Here is a 17,929-nt window from a genome sequence, read left to right on the forward strand (position 1 = left end):
AAGCCATGGGTAACATAGACAACCAAAAGTTCTAAGTGAATCATATCTGGGTGCTACACCAAATAATTTTTCATATGGCGATGTATTGTTTAAAAGCTGTGTGGGAAGTCGATTAATCAGATAGGTTGCGTGTTGACAAGCAAACGACCAAAAATTTGAAGGTAAGGATGCCTCATGTAAAAGTGTTGTGGCAGTTTCAACAATGTGCCGATGACGACGTTCTGCTATGGCCACTCTCTGCGGTGTATGAGTAGGTGATACAAGGTGTTCGATTCCATGTGAATTGAGATACGAATCAAGACCCTTATATCCACCTCCGCCATCGGTATATAGAGAGACAACTTTTCTTTTAATTTTTTTTCCCAATATGGGATGAAACTTGGAAAAAATGTCTCGAACCTCATTTTTGTTTTTAAGAGTGTACAACCAAATATATTTAGTGTACTGGTCAATGAAAACACAGTAATATCGTTTTTTATCAATGGAAAGGATAGGCGACGGACCCCACAAGTCACTAAAAAGTATCTGTAGCGGAGCGATACTAATTAAAGACAAACAATTGAATGGAAAGCGTTGAACTTTATTTGAACAACAAGAATTACAGAAAGTAAACTTGTTTGATGATGAAACTGGTAGAGAAAATTTATTCAAAATAAAATTCAAGATTCTTGAGTGGGGATGGCCAAGGCGACGATGCCAAACTTGACGAGGAATTGTTGCAGTGGTGACTTGAACAGTAGGCTTATTAACGGTGAAATTGGTCCATTCATAGAGTCCATTCCTATTCCGACCAGATACCAGCGGAGTCCGCATTTTCAAATCCTTCACAAAGAAAGAAAATGGGAAAAATTCAATTGAGGTCAGATTATCTTGACAAAATTTTGAGACAAAGAATATTTTGTTTAACAGCAGGTGCACACAAAGTATTAGTTAGTCTAAAAGCCTTGTTGGATGTAATTAATTCAGTAGAACCATGGTGAGTAATTGGGATTTTTTCACCATCGCCCATAGCTATGCCTTCTGAACCCTTATATGCTTCAAGATTTGTAGGCTCTGTGCTGACATGATGAGTAGCACCGGAGTCGACAATTCATCTGTTTGCTGCAGCTTGGTTACCTGAAAGAAAATTTGCCTTTGCCTCTAAATGATTGTGAGACTCCGACCTGCAAACATTTGCAGTGTGACCCTGTTTGTTGCATAATTGACAACGAACAGGATTATTGGTATAACGCCCTTGCGCGGGAGCATTTGTACGATTGTTGGAACGCCATTGTGAGTTGTTGTTCGGTCGACGAGCAGTGCGATTGGTGGGTCTGTTATGAGTTGCCATAGCAATAGTAATGGCAGTGGTTTCTTTCTTCAATTCCTCATGTTTGAGGAAGAGCTCATAATCAATTAGTTTTGCATACAACTCATCGTACGAGATGATGGAATCTCTTGCCCGAATTGCAGCAGAAATCTCACGAAAATCTGATCCAAGACTACTCAGAATTTTCACTATCAACTCATCGCCGGTGACTGTAGCACCGGCAGTGGCGAGCTCGTTGCAGATAGAGCGCACTTGATGGAGATATCGGCGACTAGGTGGGAGTCCTTTGATAGACGCGTGAGCTGGTCACGAAGGCTAAATATTCGTGTTTGGGACTTGCTGGCGTAGGCTAGGTGCAGGGAGTCCCAAGCAAGTTGAGCAGTGGAGGCAGCGGCCACAGTTGCTGCAATTGTCGGATCGACAGAAGCCATTATGGCATTCTAAATCAATTGATCTTGGCGGAACCAAATGCTGTATTCTGGGTTCGCCACTTCTCTACTGTTTTGAGTGAGAGTTTTCGAAGGAGCGGGAGAAGAGTCGTCAAGATGGCCGAACAGATTGTGTCCACGCATGAGCATGGAAATCTGGGCTTTCCATCTAGCAAAGTTGTGGCTGCCAACAAGCTTTATCGGCAACTGCGACACGGGATTGAACTGAAGAACAACGAATGAGTCGCTGCCAGTGGAGTCCGCATTTCTTACATTTTCAGGCATGTTAAGAGTGAGTCTGTGGTGGTAGTCAGAGGATCGAAAAAAAAAAAACTCGGGAGAGTTAAGAAATGGGCTCGGGTACCATATAATAAACTGAGAAAGATGAAGCAAATAGATACTTTATTAATTGATGAACAACTGAAATATATACACAACCTAAACTAACAAAGTCTCCTCCTATGGTGGAACTACACCAGAAATCAAGGAAAAGATTATGGTGGACTCCTAAAATAGTGGAAACTAAAATAACAGCCTATGCAGTAAATAAGCAGTAACAAAGTAAAGAATAGCAGTAAAAACGTGCTAATAACTACTAATTAATTCTTTAGATCATCTTCACTAGTGATTCTCATAGTGTCGATATATGATTTCCCAACAAGTTCACGGTTGAAAAATCCTCTCATATATTCAGCTACTCCGATATTTTTGAATTTAGGTGGAGTATCAGCAGTAATAAGGCTACTAGCTGGACCTAATTCACCATCCAATCTTGGATTATGAAATGTTGCTACTGAAATCCTTTCTTTTTCTGAGCTAACCACTGATCTATGCTCTATGCTTTTGTAAATTCCATTCGAGAAAATCTGGCCCAAAAAAGATAATAGCTTTAGATATACTAGCTTACAAAGATTTAGACAACTAAAACAAATGAATTTAAAAGCAGAATGATTCGTAAGGGAAATATATTGGTAAATTCAGCAATAAAATGCATTTTTGTTTCTTGTATTGATATCTTCACGACAAAAGTATATTACACCGTCTCATGTTATGTGATACTCGTTCATACTTGTAGAAGAGTTAGATAAATGCACTAAAGTGCCTTTATTTTCTTTAGACATTGTCATTCCTCTTTGTACACATTTTGCAGATAATTGAGAACTCTCTCTTCTTCCACCTTTCTAAACCTACTGTGTTCTTCATCTCAACTGCTTTGCATGAATATTTGATCCACAAATGGTGGAATTAATCAATATTTAGTTGAATCCAAAAGGAATGACACTTTCACTTTTTTTTCTTTGAGACAATTCTTAGGATCTCCATTTTCACCATAATGACATAATTTTTAGACAAAAATATCATGTCATGTTAAAATTAAAAAATTGTTGTTTTATTTTGCGCTCAATCAAACATTTCAGATAAAATAGGATGGAGAGGAAAGTACCTCCAAAGCATCTCCAACATTGACAATGAAGGCATTAGGGAGGGGTACAATGGGAATCCAAATTCCATCTTTTCTAATTTGAAGACCTTCAGTTTCATTGACTTGAAGAAGGATTGTTAAGGCACCGGCATCAGAGTGAGGGCAAAGGCCCATTACAAGCTCTGGTTGTGGACATGGTGGGTAGTAATTCATCCTCATTGATTGCTTCCCTTCTTCAAAAAGACTCTTCACTTCTTCTGCTTCAATCCCCACAGCTTTACCCAACAGTTTCAATACTTTCATGTTTAGCTTCTTTACTTCTTCTGAGTATGCTTCAATTGTTTCTCTACAAAGAGATGGGATCAAAATATACACCTTACAATTTTACAACGGAGATATTAGGAAAAATACGCTTTGCGGAAACAAGAAAACATCGAAGAATTCCTCCCGAATTATATAAAGATAACGAAATTCAAGTTTCAACAATAAATTCAAATTTCTAGTAAGAATAAAGTTTGTGATTTGTAGAGAGGAGGAGATAGAATTCGGTAACTATATGTTCTTTGGGGAGAACAATATTTCAAGTACCTTTAAGTGTCTATTAATATTAACAGATCTTGCAGATTTTGAACTCCAACTTGATTAAAAAATTATTGTGGATATGCTACTGGATCGATGTGCTACTAGTAAAGGTTCATGAAGATGGAAATTGAAGAGTTGAAGCAGACAGTAAGCCATGGAAATGTGGAGATATCATATCTTATATTTTAAATTTGAAAAATACAAATTTAGAGCTCCACATCTTAAATCCATATGCCTACTGCCTCCATCCATACAAACAGTTCTAAATTTTGATAGCTTATTACGGTTGATTAATATATAGAAGGGGATATAATATTTATACGTACCTAAATGAAACGGAAAGCTTGGAAAATATAGGCATCCGCAAATATGGAGGTAAGGTCTTCAAGTAAAACATGTCTCCCCAGTCTAGCTTTTGTTCATCTGAGACAATGAACAGCTGCCCGAATCCATCTGTATCCCCAGGCGATTGTTCAAACTTCTTCTTCTCTTCCAATGGGAGATCGAAGAATATTTGAATCTCATGTTTCATTTTCTCCACCAATGAACAACTAACTCCATGATTAATCAACTGCACGCAAATGTACTTAAGCTTGTTAATTATTTGCACATATCACTTCTCTTCATTATTAGGCACCAAATATCAATTTACAGCTTCCTAGAATGTTACCACTATGTTTTTTCCCCTTCTTCTTTCTGGTTGCTCTTATATTTTGGCAATTAATATTCATTTGAAGTAGTAGCAGAGATACAAGTCTGCCGATGAGTTCAACAGAACTCGTAGCTTTGGTTCAAACTTCATTCAGGTTTAAAATCCACTTAATATGAATAAATAATTTAACCAAAACTAAGTAAGCTGTCTTTTCTTAAATCTAGAACCCTGAACTCAAACTACTAGCTAACTCTACCTCTGAATTTTGAAGTCATGAATATTGAGGAAGAGCCATGGAATTAGACCATTTCTTGGCTACTGTCCTGAATATTTTATTTCTTGCCCCTCTTCCCAGAACCTCTCAGATTGCTTTAGAAAGAACACTTTTAATTACGTAATTATATTATATTCATCATCTGATCTTAAGCATAGTCTGTTTTTATATATATTAAGCTATTGAATTTTATCGAACCCGTAAAACAGTTATAGCTCCGCCCTTGACAAACAGGGTAACAAAATAAAATATGACAAAGTACCTGAAAGAAACCCCATTCTTTAGCTGCAAAGTGCAACTTCTCAAGCTCGAGATTCATGGAGTCATCATTAGAGTTCAATCGTTGCATATCAATTACTGGAACTTCCTTATCATGATTTGATGCGATTGAACGGTCCTGATCATTACGTACATATCGCGACGGTATCGTCACAAGTTTCTGCTTTGCCAGTTCCTGTACACAAGGAACTTTCATAACTTCTACCTCTCCCATATGTATGTGCTTCTCTGTTGCTTAATTTCCTTCCAGTTCTGTCCTCAACTATTTTATGTTCTCAATTTGATTATTCTACAATCATGATAAGGTTATGGACCGGGAAGATTTAATCAGATTATTGCATGTGACTGTAAGGTCAATATAAACTTTCACAAAATTGAATGGCACTGCGCCTTTACACGTTTTTCAACTTTCATGTCTAATAATTGGTGGAAACAATAGGACAGACAAAGGCCGACTGCAAATTAAATAGACCCCAAGGAAGTGGTCCAGATATCATAAATGTGGGGCGGCGGCAAGCCTATTAACGGAACGCAAAACATTACTCCGTCCGGATAAAAAACAATGTCCACTCAACCATTTTTTCTTGAGTAAAAAAGTGTCCACTTATTAAATCAAGAAACAATTAACCTTATATTTCCTGATTTGCTCCTATTAAGTGTTATGTGATCAAATCTCAATGTCTATTTAATTAGGGGTAGTTTAGTCAATTTACATATTTTTTTTGGAGTGAGTAGTTTCTTAAGGGGTGTGCAAATGGCTAAGTGGACTCTTTTTTTATCCGGAGGGAGTACAATTTATGTGATATATTTTGCTTTTTAATATATCAAAAAAAGAATAGTCATTTCTATATCTAGAAATAATTTAACTTAAACCTTCCCCTTTTACCTTTAATGAAATGATTATTTATAACTACACAAAAATTTATGGCTTGTTTTAAATTATATATTTTAAAAGTTTTTTTTTTTTAAATTATGTGTCTAATCAAATTATGTCACATAAATTGAAACAGAGAGAGTACTGCTAGGGTAAGGAGAACCTTAAGTTTTTGATGTCCTCACAAGTGCATTTTAGGATATTCTATGTTTTTGTACTTTGAGGTTACTCATATTTGATGTTCTGGTAAACAAATTTTTTCCTTTGGACTGTCGGTAAGACTTATGGCAAGACTTTTCAAACTTTCTTTGTGCACATAAATTGTTGTTTTTTTTAACAGAGAATTAGTTTTTTATTACCTCAAATATTATAATGAATTTTATGTATACTAAGCAATTCTACTATATGAATTTTATGTAAACTAAGCAATTTTACTCAACTATTAATAAGAGAGAAACCCACTTTTGTATCAGAAGAATTACAATTTATAGTACTTTTTATATAGTTTTCAATTATCTAAGTTTTAATTTTAAAATATTGATTTAATCTAATTTAATTTGACTCTGAAAATTAGTTAAATTGACTTTCGAGAAGCAAAACGTGACAAGTATCTTGGAACGGAGAGAGTACATTAGATACTTTTATATTTTGATTATAATTTTATATCCTACTTTAAATTGATTGAATTTTGTGTTTAGTAATAATGTCATAATGTGCATATAAAACACATGTAATCAAAAAAGATTTCAATTAGGTACGTTCTCAATTAGAAAAAACAAACGCAAACAACTTATAACATTGTTAAATCATATATCACATATAATACTAAAAGTGGGCAACTTCTTAGTGTAAAGTCAGATTACTAAAATACTCTTTAAAGGTAAAACAACCAAATTACCCCTTAGCTAAAAGTAAAATTACTCCCCATTAAAAAATTAACATTTTATAATTGTCCGTTTTTTGATTTCTTTCTTGAACTCGACTTCTAAAATATTTTGTATCAAAAGGTAAATTTATCTTCTAATAAATGATCAGTAAACATAAAATTTAATACTACAATTAACTTGGTAAATGAAAAGACAATTACTGAAAGCTACTGTAACAAAGCAAGTAAATGATAATTATATGGAGTCACTGCACCCTTTCAACTCCTTCATAAAGTTATACGCTATTAGTTACTTTTTAGGAAGTAAATTTGAACAGTCACAATCCACACGTTTACATTAATTTGGTGTCATATAATGCTTGATATCTACTCATAAAGCGCGATCAACAAATTATTAATTCTTACATTTGTTGAAACATTTACTTATTAGGCAAATCCATCACATACATATTGCAAATTCTGTTTACATACCGTAATTTTTATCTAGCTTGTAAATGTGATTACTTGAGATATAAAATTAAAAATCTCACCTCCATAACTCAATCATTTTCAGTTACGTCTTCATAATTTCTCTTCTTAATAGTATTTATTCCTCTCCTACCTCTCATGTTCATAAACTCCAAAATATTAATGTGTAAAATAATTACATAACCTTATGTGTTACACACATCTATCCTTATTGACATCACAAGCATGAAAGCTAGACGGAAAAAATCATGTGGTATCAAGTTAGCATTTTGTTCTACGCATGGCCTATTTGTCTACAAAAATGGTTCAACGTAAGTTGCAAAAGTTAAAAAAAAAAAAAATGTCACTCCAGCATATTGACACTAAAAGGTTTTGAATAGTTGATTATATTTCATTATCTCATCTCTTTTATTTATTTAGATGCTACTTCTGTTTGCTTCTCCTATTATTTTATAACTCTCTTACAATTGTTAACTGCTACCATTTGCAAGGGTCAATGAGATGCCGGCAAAACAAAAGGAAAAAATGGAACTGATAAAAGGAACTGAGGTGGATGGTTACATGTGTTGTCTATGTACCTTCCATCTCATTCTACATTTTTATTATCGTTCTCATATTTGAATTGGTATTATTCTTTTATTTGGGAACTGTCAGCTTAAGTAACTACTTGCATATTGTGAGGGCTTGGCCAATTAAAGGTAAATATTTAATTACTGAGTTCAAGTTGAATTTAATTAGTATAATTTATTCATTTCTCTTTTCCAGGATGTTTTTATTAATTAGAATAAACCATTCTACCTTTGAATGCTTGAGGCGAAGATAAATGTATATTTTTGAGCTATGTTTGCAGCTTTTGTGGAGATATGTCTTTCTTCGTCGTGTCTCTATTAATTTCGTTAAAGATATTTATATGCTTTTCTTAAATTTTGAGCAGGAATTCATCTATATATCACATACAATTAAGTGCTATTTATGCTATCTTAATTAGATTTACACATTATATTTCACCATTTCCTATATTTTGCGAACAAAGAACTGAAGATTAAATAAAAGAATTAGCTGACACGGTTGTGTTGGTATAGAGAAACATAAATTTAGTAGAATATATTTTAGTCTAGAAGATAATATTTGAAATCATTCTTTTTTTTTTTTTTTTGGATGCATAAAAGTAAGCTCTCTCTATATATATAAACACATTAACCAATATAAGGTCTATCATTTTCAAAAATATTAGTATGAGATAAATACCATAAAAATGATCCTGCACAAAGTTCAAATAATAGTAGGAGACAAACGTGCAACGCACATCCCTAGAGATTAGTACTCTTAAAATGTATCAAAAATGTAAATCTTAGTGTAAATGTGTAAGTAATAACTATTCCAAATTTCATATGATACTTTTAACACTGAAATAAAGCGAATACTCTTTGCACATTTGGATTTTAGGTGTAAAATCAACTAGAGAAGTTTAGCATAACGGTGTAAAAAATTCTGCACGGTGAAATTTATATTTTTGGCGTGGAATTTACAGAGCGTGACATAGTATCTGGGGTGACAATCTGATCTTTCAATCATTTGCTCGTTTTGAGAATTGATACATTGTTCATTTATTTTAATGAGACAAAACAAAAAAATAAATTAGTTTTATGAATTTACTTGTATAATAAGCAAAGTAAACTTACTTTGTTATGATAACAAATTTATTTCTATAGTTTTATTGATACAGTGAGTAAAGTTCAGTGGTCATACATGAAATTAACCTGTTGATAGTGAAAAATTCATTTTGTCTGCTACACAAAACTATTTTCTAAGTAGGCGTTTGTTGATGCAATTTGCGTGATTTTAAATCAGCGTTTGTTTATGCAATTTGCACAAAATTTGAACTTCAATTTCATATTATGATTTCAAATCCCAAAGCATTAAAAAGGCATGATTTGGGATTCCAAATCAGGATTTCAAATTTTTTAAATGTAAAACTTGACCCATAAATTTATATGTTGTAAAAAAAAATCCATAAGTTGGTAGATATATTCACCAGCCATGCTTACCAACTATTTATATCAAATATTAAATAATCTGCAATTTACTCTTACCAACCATGTGGGAGAATTATATTAAAGAGTAGTTCCATTACAACTCATGTTCAATTTTCCATTTTATTAAATTAAAGTTTGATCAATTAATGTTGTATTTTTTAGAAATCCTTCTAGTAGTGTATTTATTTTGCTATGAACTATGATTTGCTCATTTGATAAGATTGTACAAGAATTGAGAAAATTTTGATGGTTTTCTTCTCTATGACAAAAAAATAATACTAAAGAAATTCAAATTGCATGTTCAAACAATACTTCAATTTCAAATGATGTCCAAACGGCTCCTTCTAAAAAAAAAAAAAAAAAAAAAAGGAAGCAAGAATCCGCCTGCCATTCAACGGCTAACCGCAATTCGTCTCTCACTCTAAATGACTGAAAAAAACTGATGGAAACAAAAGCTCCCACTGAGTTCCTCAATCCTTTCAGAGCTTTCTTTTTTCCTTTTTGAAGTGAAAAGCAGAAACCTTTTTTATTCCAATGATGCCTGAAATCAAGCTCGACGTTTCAGAAAAAGGAAGGAAATTAGTTGTATTTCCTGAAATGCTTGGTATCTTAGTGATCGGTGGTTTTTGTGGAAGAGAAGAAAGAAATTGCAATGTTAAAGGAATTGAGTCCGGTGAAGAATTACAGACATTTGAGCCACATGGTTTTGCTCTGAAACAGATGATTAAGGATCAATGTTATGATTTTGATGAGGAGCTTAGTGTTCACCAAAACACATATAGGAATTTGGGATCAATTGTGCAACCCTGCAATGTTGATGATGATGTAAAAAGATCTGATCTTGAATATGAGATGAGATCAGTAATCATGATTTTCACTCTTGATTAGAGGCAGGGGCAGAGCTTGGGGCGCAAGGGATTCAATCTGAATATCTTCTTGTATATAACAAGGTCAATATTATATTTTATGTATATAGTTGACGTTGAATGATTTTGGCTTTTTCGTGTATTTATTTGTTTATATTTTAAAATTCTGGCTCTGCTACTAATTAGAGGTGATGAGTACTTTATTCATAATGCTTCAAACAGCTAAAGCATTTGCTTGCTAGTCTTATACTCCAATTTTATCTGAATTAACTCCTCTAATTGATTCATTTGGAAATCCCTGAGCACAAAGTGAAATAAGAGTTCAACGCAAAAATGTTACTCTCTCTTTCCCAATTTATATGACACATTTTCATTTTTAGCCAGTCCCAAAAAGAATGACGCATTTCCTTAGTTGACAACAATTTAATTATAAAATTTACCTTTTACGCTTAACGAAATGATCTATAACCACGCAAGTATCTTTGCTTAGATCACAAGATTTAAAAGTCTTTCTTTTATTTAAACTCCAGGTCCAGTCAAACTACATCATATAAATTGGGATGGAGGTAGTAATTTGTTTGACTAGGGGTAAACTCAAGATTCCCTTCTCAAGTAAAAGAAACTGCAAATTTGCCAGAACCTGAAAGAAATGAGCACAAAGAAGTTTTTTTCATACATAAATGACAGTAGATGAGCAATTGTCTTGCAACGCTGTCTAGACCAATTTAAGAAATAAAAGATTGATCTATTTTTTTTCCTCATGCATATATGTAAAGTAGCGCCTAATTTTTGCCAATTCTGGGGTTTATGATTTTTGTTGTCTTGGCCTACATAGTAAGATATTTGTAGTTTATCTGATCATTGGAGGTGTTTGTACAACAGATTTCTCAAAAGGAGATTAATTTGGAGAAGTTGCAAAGAGTTGCCAGTTCAGGCATTCCTGATGGTGGGAGTTTGCGAGCAACAATTTGGAAGGTTCTTAATTACCCTCTGCTAATATTAGTTACTTGATCCATTAGTAGAAGCATTCGTTGCGCATATCCAAAAAATGTATTGAAATCACCATATGTATTTTCTTTGGAAAGCATCTCTTTTTCTTGATCATTGAGATTCAATAGTAAGCAATGGTACATCAGTTTTACCTATAATTCTGTTTTGCCATGATAATCAATTGCAGCTGTTATTGGGGCACTTACCTACTTCTCGTGACTTATGGGAAAAGGAGTTGACTGAGAGTGGACTAAAATATGTTAAGCTCAAAGAGGAGATTTTACTAAACCCTGTAAGCTGCCACTACCTTCTAACTGTAGTCTTAGCAGATGAATTTGTCATGACTATTGCATATCATATAACACTCTTACATCTAGACAGTCAGAATTGTCAAGGAGAAAAGATAAAAGCTTGAGATTCCTTGTACACAATACTAGCAGTGAAGTTAGTGAGTCCCTTGAACGCTACAACATTTCTACAGAGGATTATCCGCTAAGCTTAGGTAAAACTAGTATATGGCATCAGCACTTTGAGGCAAGTACCTTCTGCACTGTGAATTCTTCTGGAACATTTTACCTCACATGAAAAACTTTTTTTATGACAATAAATGGTGGTGTTTCTAGTTTACAGAAATTTCGGAGCAGATAGACCGTGGTTTACAGCGAACTCATCCAGATTTGGAGTTCTTCTCAGGAGAATCACCGCTATCTAGGAAGAATAGGGTAACATTTTACTTGTATCTCTCAACTTTTGATATCTTCAAGTATTGAGTCTGATGTGTTTTTTTCTTTTGGTTTTATGTGTGCTTTGCAGGAATCAATGAGAAATATTCTTCTTTTGTTTGCAAAAGTGAACCCTGCAACTAGTTATATACAAGGAATGAATGAGGTCTTGGCCCCATTGTACTACTGTCTTCAGCACTGATAGTGATGAGCATAATGCTGTAAGTGTCTTCCTAATACTTGTTCATATTCGTGCCTTCGTCAACTCTTTCTCAGAAACCATAGATAGTAGAAGAAACATTTGTTTTTCACTATGCAGGCAAATTTAGAAGCAGATACTTTTTCTTGTTTTATTACACTAATGAGTGACTGTGTGGATCACTTCTGTAAACAACTAGACAGCAGTTCTTTGGGTATCCACTCAACTCTTTCAAACTTGTCAAAGTTACTAAAAACCAATGACGAGGAATTGTGGCACCATCTTGAATATAAAACAAAGCTGAACCTATCTCTTAAGCACTGACAGAAATCATCTGCATTAAATCTTCTGGTTCTAAGTTCTTTCTCAAATATCAATCTTCTTAGCTAACTTTTTGCTTTCCCCATATTTACTAGTAATTCTAAACATTTGAGAGTTGCTTTCATATCTAAGTAAGCCGGTTAACCCGCAATTCTATGCGTTTAGGCGGATCACGCTGCTCCTTACTCAGGAGTTTAGCTTGCATCATATCTTAAGGATCTGGGATACACTTTTGAGCGATCCCTTCGGCATTCAGGTTCCTCTCCCTTCACTATTGACCAATTTGGACTACAATATATAATGTGTGTGTGTGTGTGTATATGCGTATAAACGTACAGATATCGGGGTTGACCTAATAATATCACTGAGTGAGAATGGATAAGAATCTCTTTGGTGGCTGAATACACCACATGTAAAGTGTCATTTGCAGGAAATGCTTTTAAGGATCTGTTGCGCTATGCTGATGTGTGTCAAAAGCAAATTACTGAATGGTGATTTCACTGACAACTTAAAGCTTTTACAACATTTCCCTGAAGTAGATGTTGAGCACCATCTCCAGATAGCACAGGGACTGACTTTGAACACATCGTCGTTCCATTCAACCGTGTAATACATCCAACTAAACAGGCCATTGCTCAAACATAAAATAAAATTGGAACTTCATGCACAGATGCCTTTCTTTAATCTACATTTAATCCTTGTAATATCCACTCAATTAAATCAACTAGTGATTAGTTGTTCACTTGCAGTATTTTTATAGTAACCAAAGATTGTTCATTATAGTTACTCTAAAAATAGAATGTTATAATTTAATCAAGTCAAATAGAAGCCCTCAAAAGGCTCGAAGTGATACGAGTGATTCAAAAATTCCAACTTTTTTTTACTAAAAACAGAGAAATCTTCCCAAGCTCCAAGTGACAGAGATTTTAACTTTTTGTTTTTTTAAAAACATAGAAATCCTCAAGGGATCCTTAGATCCGAGAAGTTTATTTCTGCTTTAGAACAATATATCACACAAGCTGATGCATAAATTTGAAATTCACAGTACATTCAAAGAAATAATTCCAACTTCATCAAGCACAAAATTCAGTCCAAAACGAAAGGTATTTTACTTATCTTATGTAGATTATACTAGAACGCGTGCATTTTTAAAAAAGCCATACAAAATGCAACATTCAGTTGCTCCCATTATCTCCATTTCTAATCCTTATAGCATCGACATATGACTTTCCATCGAGCTCACTAGAGAAATATCCCTTGAAGTAATCAGCAACTTCAATCCTCCTAAATTGTGCAGGGCTTTGAGGAGTGAGGAGGCTAGGTGCTGGACCTAAATCACCATCCATGTTGGGGCTCAAAAATGTAGCAATTGAGATTCTCTCCTTATCTTCATTAACCATTGCTCGATGTTCTGTGCTTTTATAAATTCCATTTGTCACAATCTGCAAAAAGACAATGAGAGAAAAATGACCATAAATTTTCTAGTTTGTTTAACTGGTAAAGTTGCTGTCACGTGATCAGGAGGTTACGGGTTCGAACCATGGAAACAGCCACTTGCAGAAATGCAAGGTAAGGCTGCATACAATAAGGTAAGGCTGCATACAATATTACAATATACCCTTGTGGTTAAGCCCTTCCCCGGACCCCGCGCATTGCGGGAGCTTAGTGCACCGGGCTGCCCTTTTTTTTCATATGATGGAAGTCATTTCCATGGAAAACATTTTTCGTGGAGAAATATTTTTCTGAAAAATGTCTTTTACAACACCAAACAATACTTAATTCTCACCTCTAAAATGTCTCCAATGTTGACAACAAAGGCATCAGGAAGATATGGAACAGGAATCCAAGCTCCACCTTTGTTAATTTGAAGACCTTCGGTTTCATTAGCTTGAAGGAGTATGGCAAGACCAATAGCATCAGTGTGAGGACATAAGCCCATTACAAGCTCTGGTTGAGGACAAGGAGGGTAATAATTTATTCTCATCATTTGTGTCCCAGCTTCTTCAAAAAGTACATTCATATCTTCATCTTCCATCCCTAATGCTCTTGCCATTTTGGACATAATTTTCATGGCAAGTTCCTTCATTTTTGCTGAGTATTGTTCCAGTGCATCCCTTTTTATGGTCCAATAATTTATATAAGAATGATTACAGATTAGATAGGAAAAAATAAAGTTTGTACAGTGTAAACAAAACGTCAATACTAAAAGGTCTAGTTAAGCTATCGATGCTGCTTTTTTTCCCATCTACTTTACCAAGCAATATAGATTAGACCTATTTAAAGCATTGAGCACTATAGAATGACCGGTCACTCAACTTTAAGTTTATATATGGCTTGAGATACTAGTTTAATTTCTTCGTACATCTATACATTATACAACAGTAAAATTTCTCTATTGTGGCAGCATTTATCCGGAAACTTCATGGCTGCTATAGTCAGTGGCAGAGCCAAGATTTTCGCCGAGAGGGTTTAAAATATAAAAAAGTAAACATACGAAGAAGTCTAAGGGGGTTCAACATCTACTATATATACATAAAAAATAGTTTTAACCTTGTAAAAATAGTATTTTTTTCCGCCGAGACCCCCTCGGCTCTACGTGGCTCCGCCACTAGCTAAAGTGAGGTGTTGTTATGCATGTATACTGACATTCGATATTTAGATCTCATTTAACTGTTATAAATAAAAGTGCGCAAACAATTAACTTATAGTACGTTTTATGTTATAAACGAAAACAATATACTTGTAAATTTTAAAATCTCAATTGATTTTCATATCTCATAAATTAAAAATTGAAAAGAATAATAAATTACTACTAAATCCATAACTAGTTGTACCACACAGATAAAGAATTAAAATATATGGAACATATACATTTTAAATTAATTGAGTATTTAGATATTTCAGGTTTGACGTAAGAACTCTACAATTGTAAGTTGTTTCGTAAATTCTAGTCTCTTAGTGATAATATAACGCATGAACTGACGAAAAATTTTGTCCAAACTTTCAGCAAAAGGCAATTCAACAGCTTTCCCTTGAAGGCTGTCTAAGTGCTTAACATTTGACTCTTCTATCTCCAAGTAGCAGTAGGTTGAGGCTCTTCATCGATACTTTTGTTATCACATAATATATTTCTTACAAAATATTATTACACGCAATTTGAGTATGTCTGTTATAGAGATGTAATTTTACAAAGAGTGTATCGTTATAACAGATGTCATTGCTGTTATAGGCAGAATGCTGTTATAGAGAAGTAAAATATAACATGAAAAATCGGTTCCGGAGAAAATCAGGCCGTTATAGTGAAGTGTTGTTATAACGAATGACAATTATAGAGAGGTTTAACTGTATTACTAATTATTTATGTTCAGAACTTAGAATTATGCTTCATTCAATTATCTACAGAGATTCTAGTGATATTTACCCATTCGGACATGATTTTTTTTTTCCAAAAAAAAAAAAAAAAAAAGAATACCAAAATTGTGTTTGGGTATAGGTTGGACTAAGTTTTTCAAAAGAGCAAAATCGATTGCCATTGAAATTTGAATAGTAATTCACTTAGATGCAATTTTACCTAAGTGAAGCAGGGAGCTTTGGGAACAAGTGAGGTTTTCTCAAATTAGTAGGGAGAGTGATCATGTAAAGTATGTCTGCCCAATCTAACTTTTGTTCTTCATATACAACAAAGGCTTGTCCATATCCTTCGAGATCTCCTTCTTCTTGCTCGAATTTCTTCTTCTCTTCCATTGGTAGATCGAAAAATGCTTGGATTTCTGACTTTACTTTCTCCACCAATGTTGAGTTCACTCCATGATTCACCAACTACACATGTAAATTATTCTAATAATAATAATAATAATAATCTGATATATAGTTTATTCTTTATTTTCTAATTTCTTTGTAGTTCTCCATTTGTATTGACTATTGAGGGTCGGTAACAAAACAATATTTAATTAAGAATCATGGGACACGAAGATACATCGAATCAAGTTTTTTTTTTTTTAAATATGGATACAGTAATAGGTGGGACACGAAAAGGCTATCTAAAGGATTGTTAAATTTTGTTTCTTTCATGTGTTTCAATTTATGTCACCACCTTCTGTATTGAGTAACCCTTCAAATTTCAACATCCTTCCTCACATGTTTAACTAAAATCACAACATTCAAACAGATATTTTATTACATTATATACATATTTAGTTAAAAAACACAAGATTCACTACTAAAAAAGAGCAAATTTCCGATAAACATCCGGTGAATCGTTGTTAACGGATTTCCGATGGAAAGTTTGTCAAAAACACTTTTGACAAACCAATTTCCGATTATTTCGTCAGGTATTCACCTTTTTTTAGTAGTGATTAAAAGGAATCATAATTTTTTCGTCGGGTATTCACCTTTTTTTAGTAGTGATTAAAAAGAATCATAATTTTTTAAACTCCGAATTTGATCAATCTTAATGACATAAATTAACGAAGATAACGGATGGAGTATTGTATTTATTCTTTTGTGTGCACGTGGTTGTTGATGGCTAATAAGTCATCACCAACCATGTACACCACTATTTCTATAACATAAAACCTAAAATGAACAGCGTTTGATATATCATTGAAATAACCTGGAAAAATCCCCATTCTTTGCCAGCAAAATGAAGCCTCTGAAGCTCTGAATCATCATCTCCAATTTCCAACAGTTTTTTCATGTCAATAACTGGAACTTGAGGCAATAATATAGAAGAGGATGACAACACAGGCTTTTCGATATCATCACGAATATATCGCGGTGGAACAGCTGCTAGTTGTTGCTTTGCCAGTTCCTGAACGTTAGGAACTTTCAAAGAGCCACCTAGCTTTCTCGATTTTGCTTCTTCCATCGATGAATTTCTTTTTTCCAGCTTCCTCTAAGATACTTGTTTTAGAGATCTAGGAGACTTATTGAGATGTGAAATTATAACGTGTATATATATATTTATATTTATGTATGTATGTTATAAGAGGTGGCTTCAACATATTAGCTTATTGTAATAAAATTAAAAATAAGGGTATTTTTGGTCCTTGAAACATGTTGCAAAATGACCTTGCTTAGGAGGGTTGTCCCCTCTGTTTCTTTGCTTGAACCTTATCAACAACTCAAAAAAAAAGTCCATTGTTTTCTGTTAAATTGCAAGTCATGCCCTATAATTGTAATGTAATTGAATATGGTGGGCCATAAGCCATTAACTTTTGCAAATCACATGCTCAGTATTGGCCCTTATATTTCCCGTTTGAATATGGTGAAGGGTAAATTACTTATTTATACCCAAGTTTGTATAAAAGTGTGTAAATTTATTGTAGTTATGTTGTTTAATGAGGTGATAATTAATTATGTTGTTTAATGAGGTGATAATTTATATTTATTTATTACTATTAAATACTTAAAAATTATGTTTAAATACATGACATATATCCTTAGCACCGTGTACTAAAAAACAATTATTCTTTTTACTTGTCCATCTTAGCAAATTACTTATTTATACCCAAGTTTATATAAAAGTGTGTAAATTTATTGTAGTTATGTTGTTTAATAATTTTTATTTATTTATTTATTACTATTAAACACTTAAAATTTATGTTTAAATACATGTCAT

General features: G+C 33.5%; 1 protein-coding gene and 1 pseudogene across 1 annotated transcript; one reads left to right on the forward strand and one right to left on the reverse strand.

Annotated features, from left to right (window-relative positions):
* The first annotated feature begins 9,748 nt into the window (after nt 1-9,748).
* LOC132624490 (uncharacterized) lies at nt 9,749-13,219 on the forward strand (annotated as a pseudogene).
* Nucleotides 13,220-13,354: 135 nt separating this feature from the next.
* Nucleotides 13,355-17,250, reverse strand: LOC132621120 (oxoglutarate-dependent flavonoid 7-O-demethylase 1-like). Its single transcript, XM_060335272.1, has 4 exons — nt 16,922-17,250; nt 15,881-16,128; nt 14,096-14,423; nt 13,355-13,751 (listed from the first exon to the last, which is right to left on the reverse strand). Exons 1-4 carry the CDS (start codon nt 17,174-17,176, stop codon nt 13,485-13,487), a joined length of 1,098 nt encoding a protein of 365 aa, XP_060191255.1. The 5' UTR covers nt 17,177-17,250; the 3' UTR covers nt 13,355-13,484.
* Between the last annotated feature and the right edge of the window lie 679 nt (nt 17,251-17,929).

The sequence above is a fragment of the Lycium barbarum genome, chromosome 12, assembly GCF_019175385.1.
Source record: "Lycium barbarum isolate Lr01 chromosome 12, ASM1917538v2, whole genome shotgun sequence".
NCBI lineage: Eukaryota > Viridiplantae > Streptophyta > Magnoliopsida > Solanales > Solanaceae > Lycium > Lycium barbarum.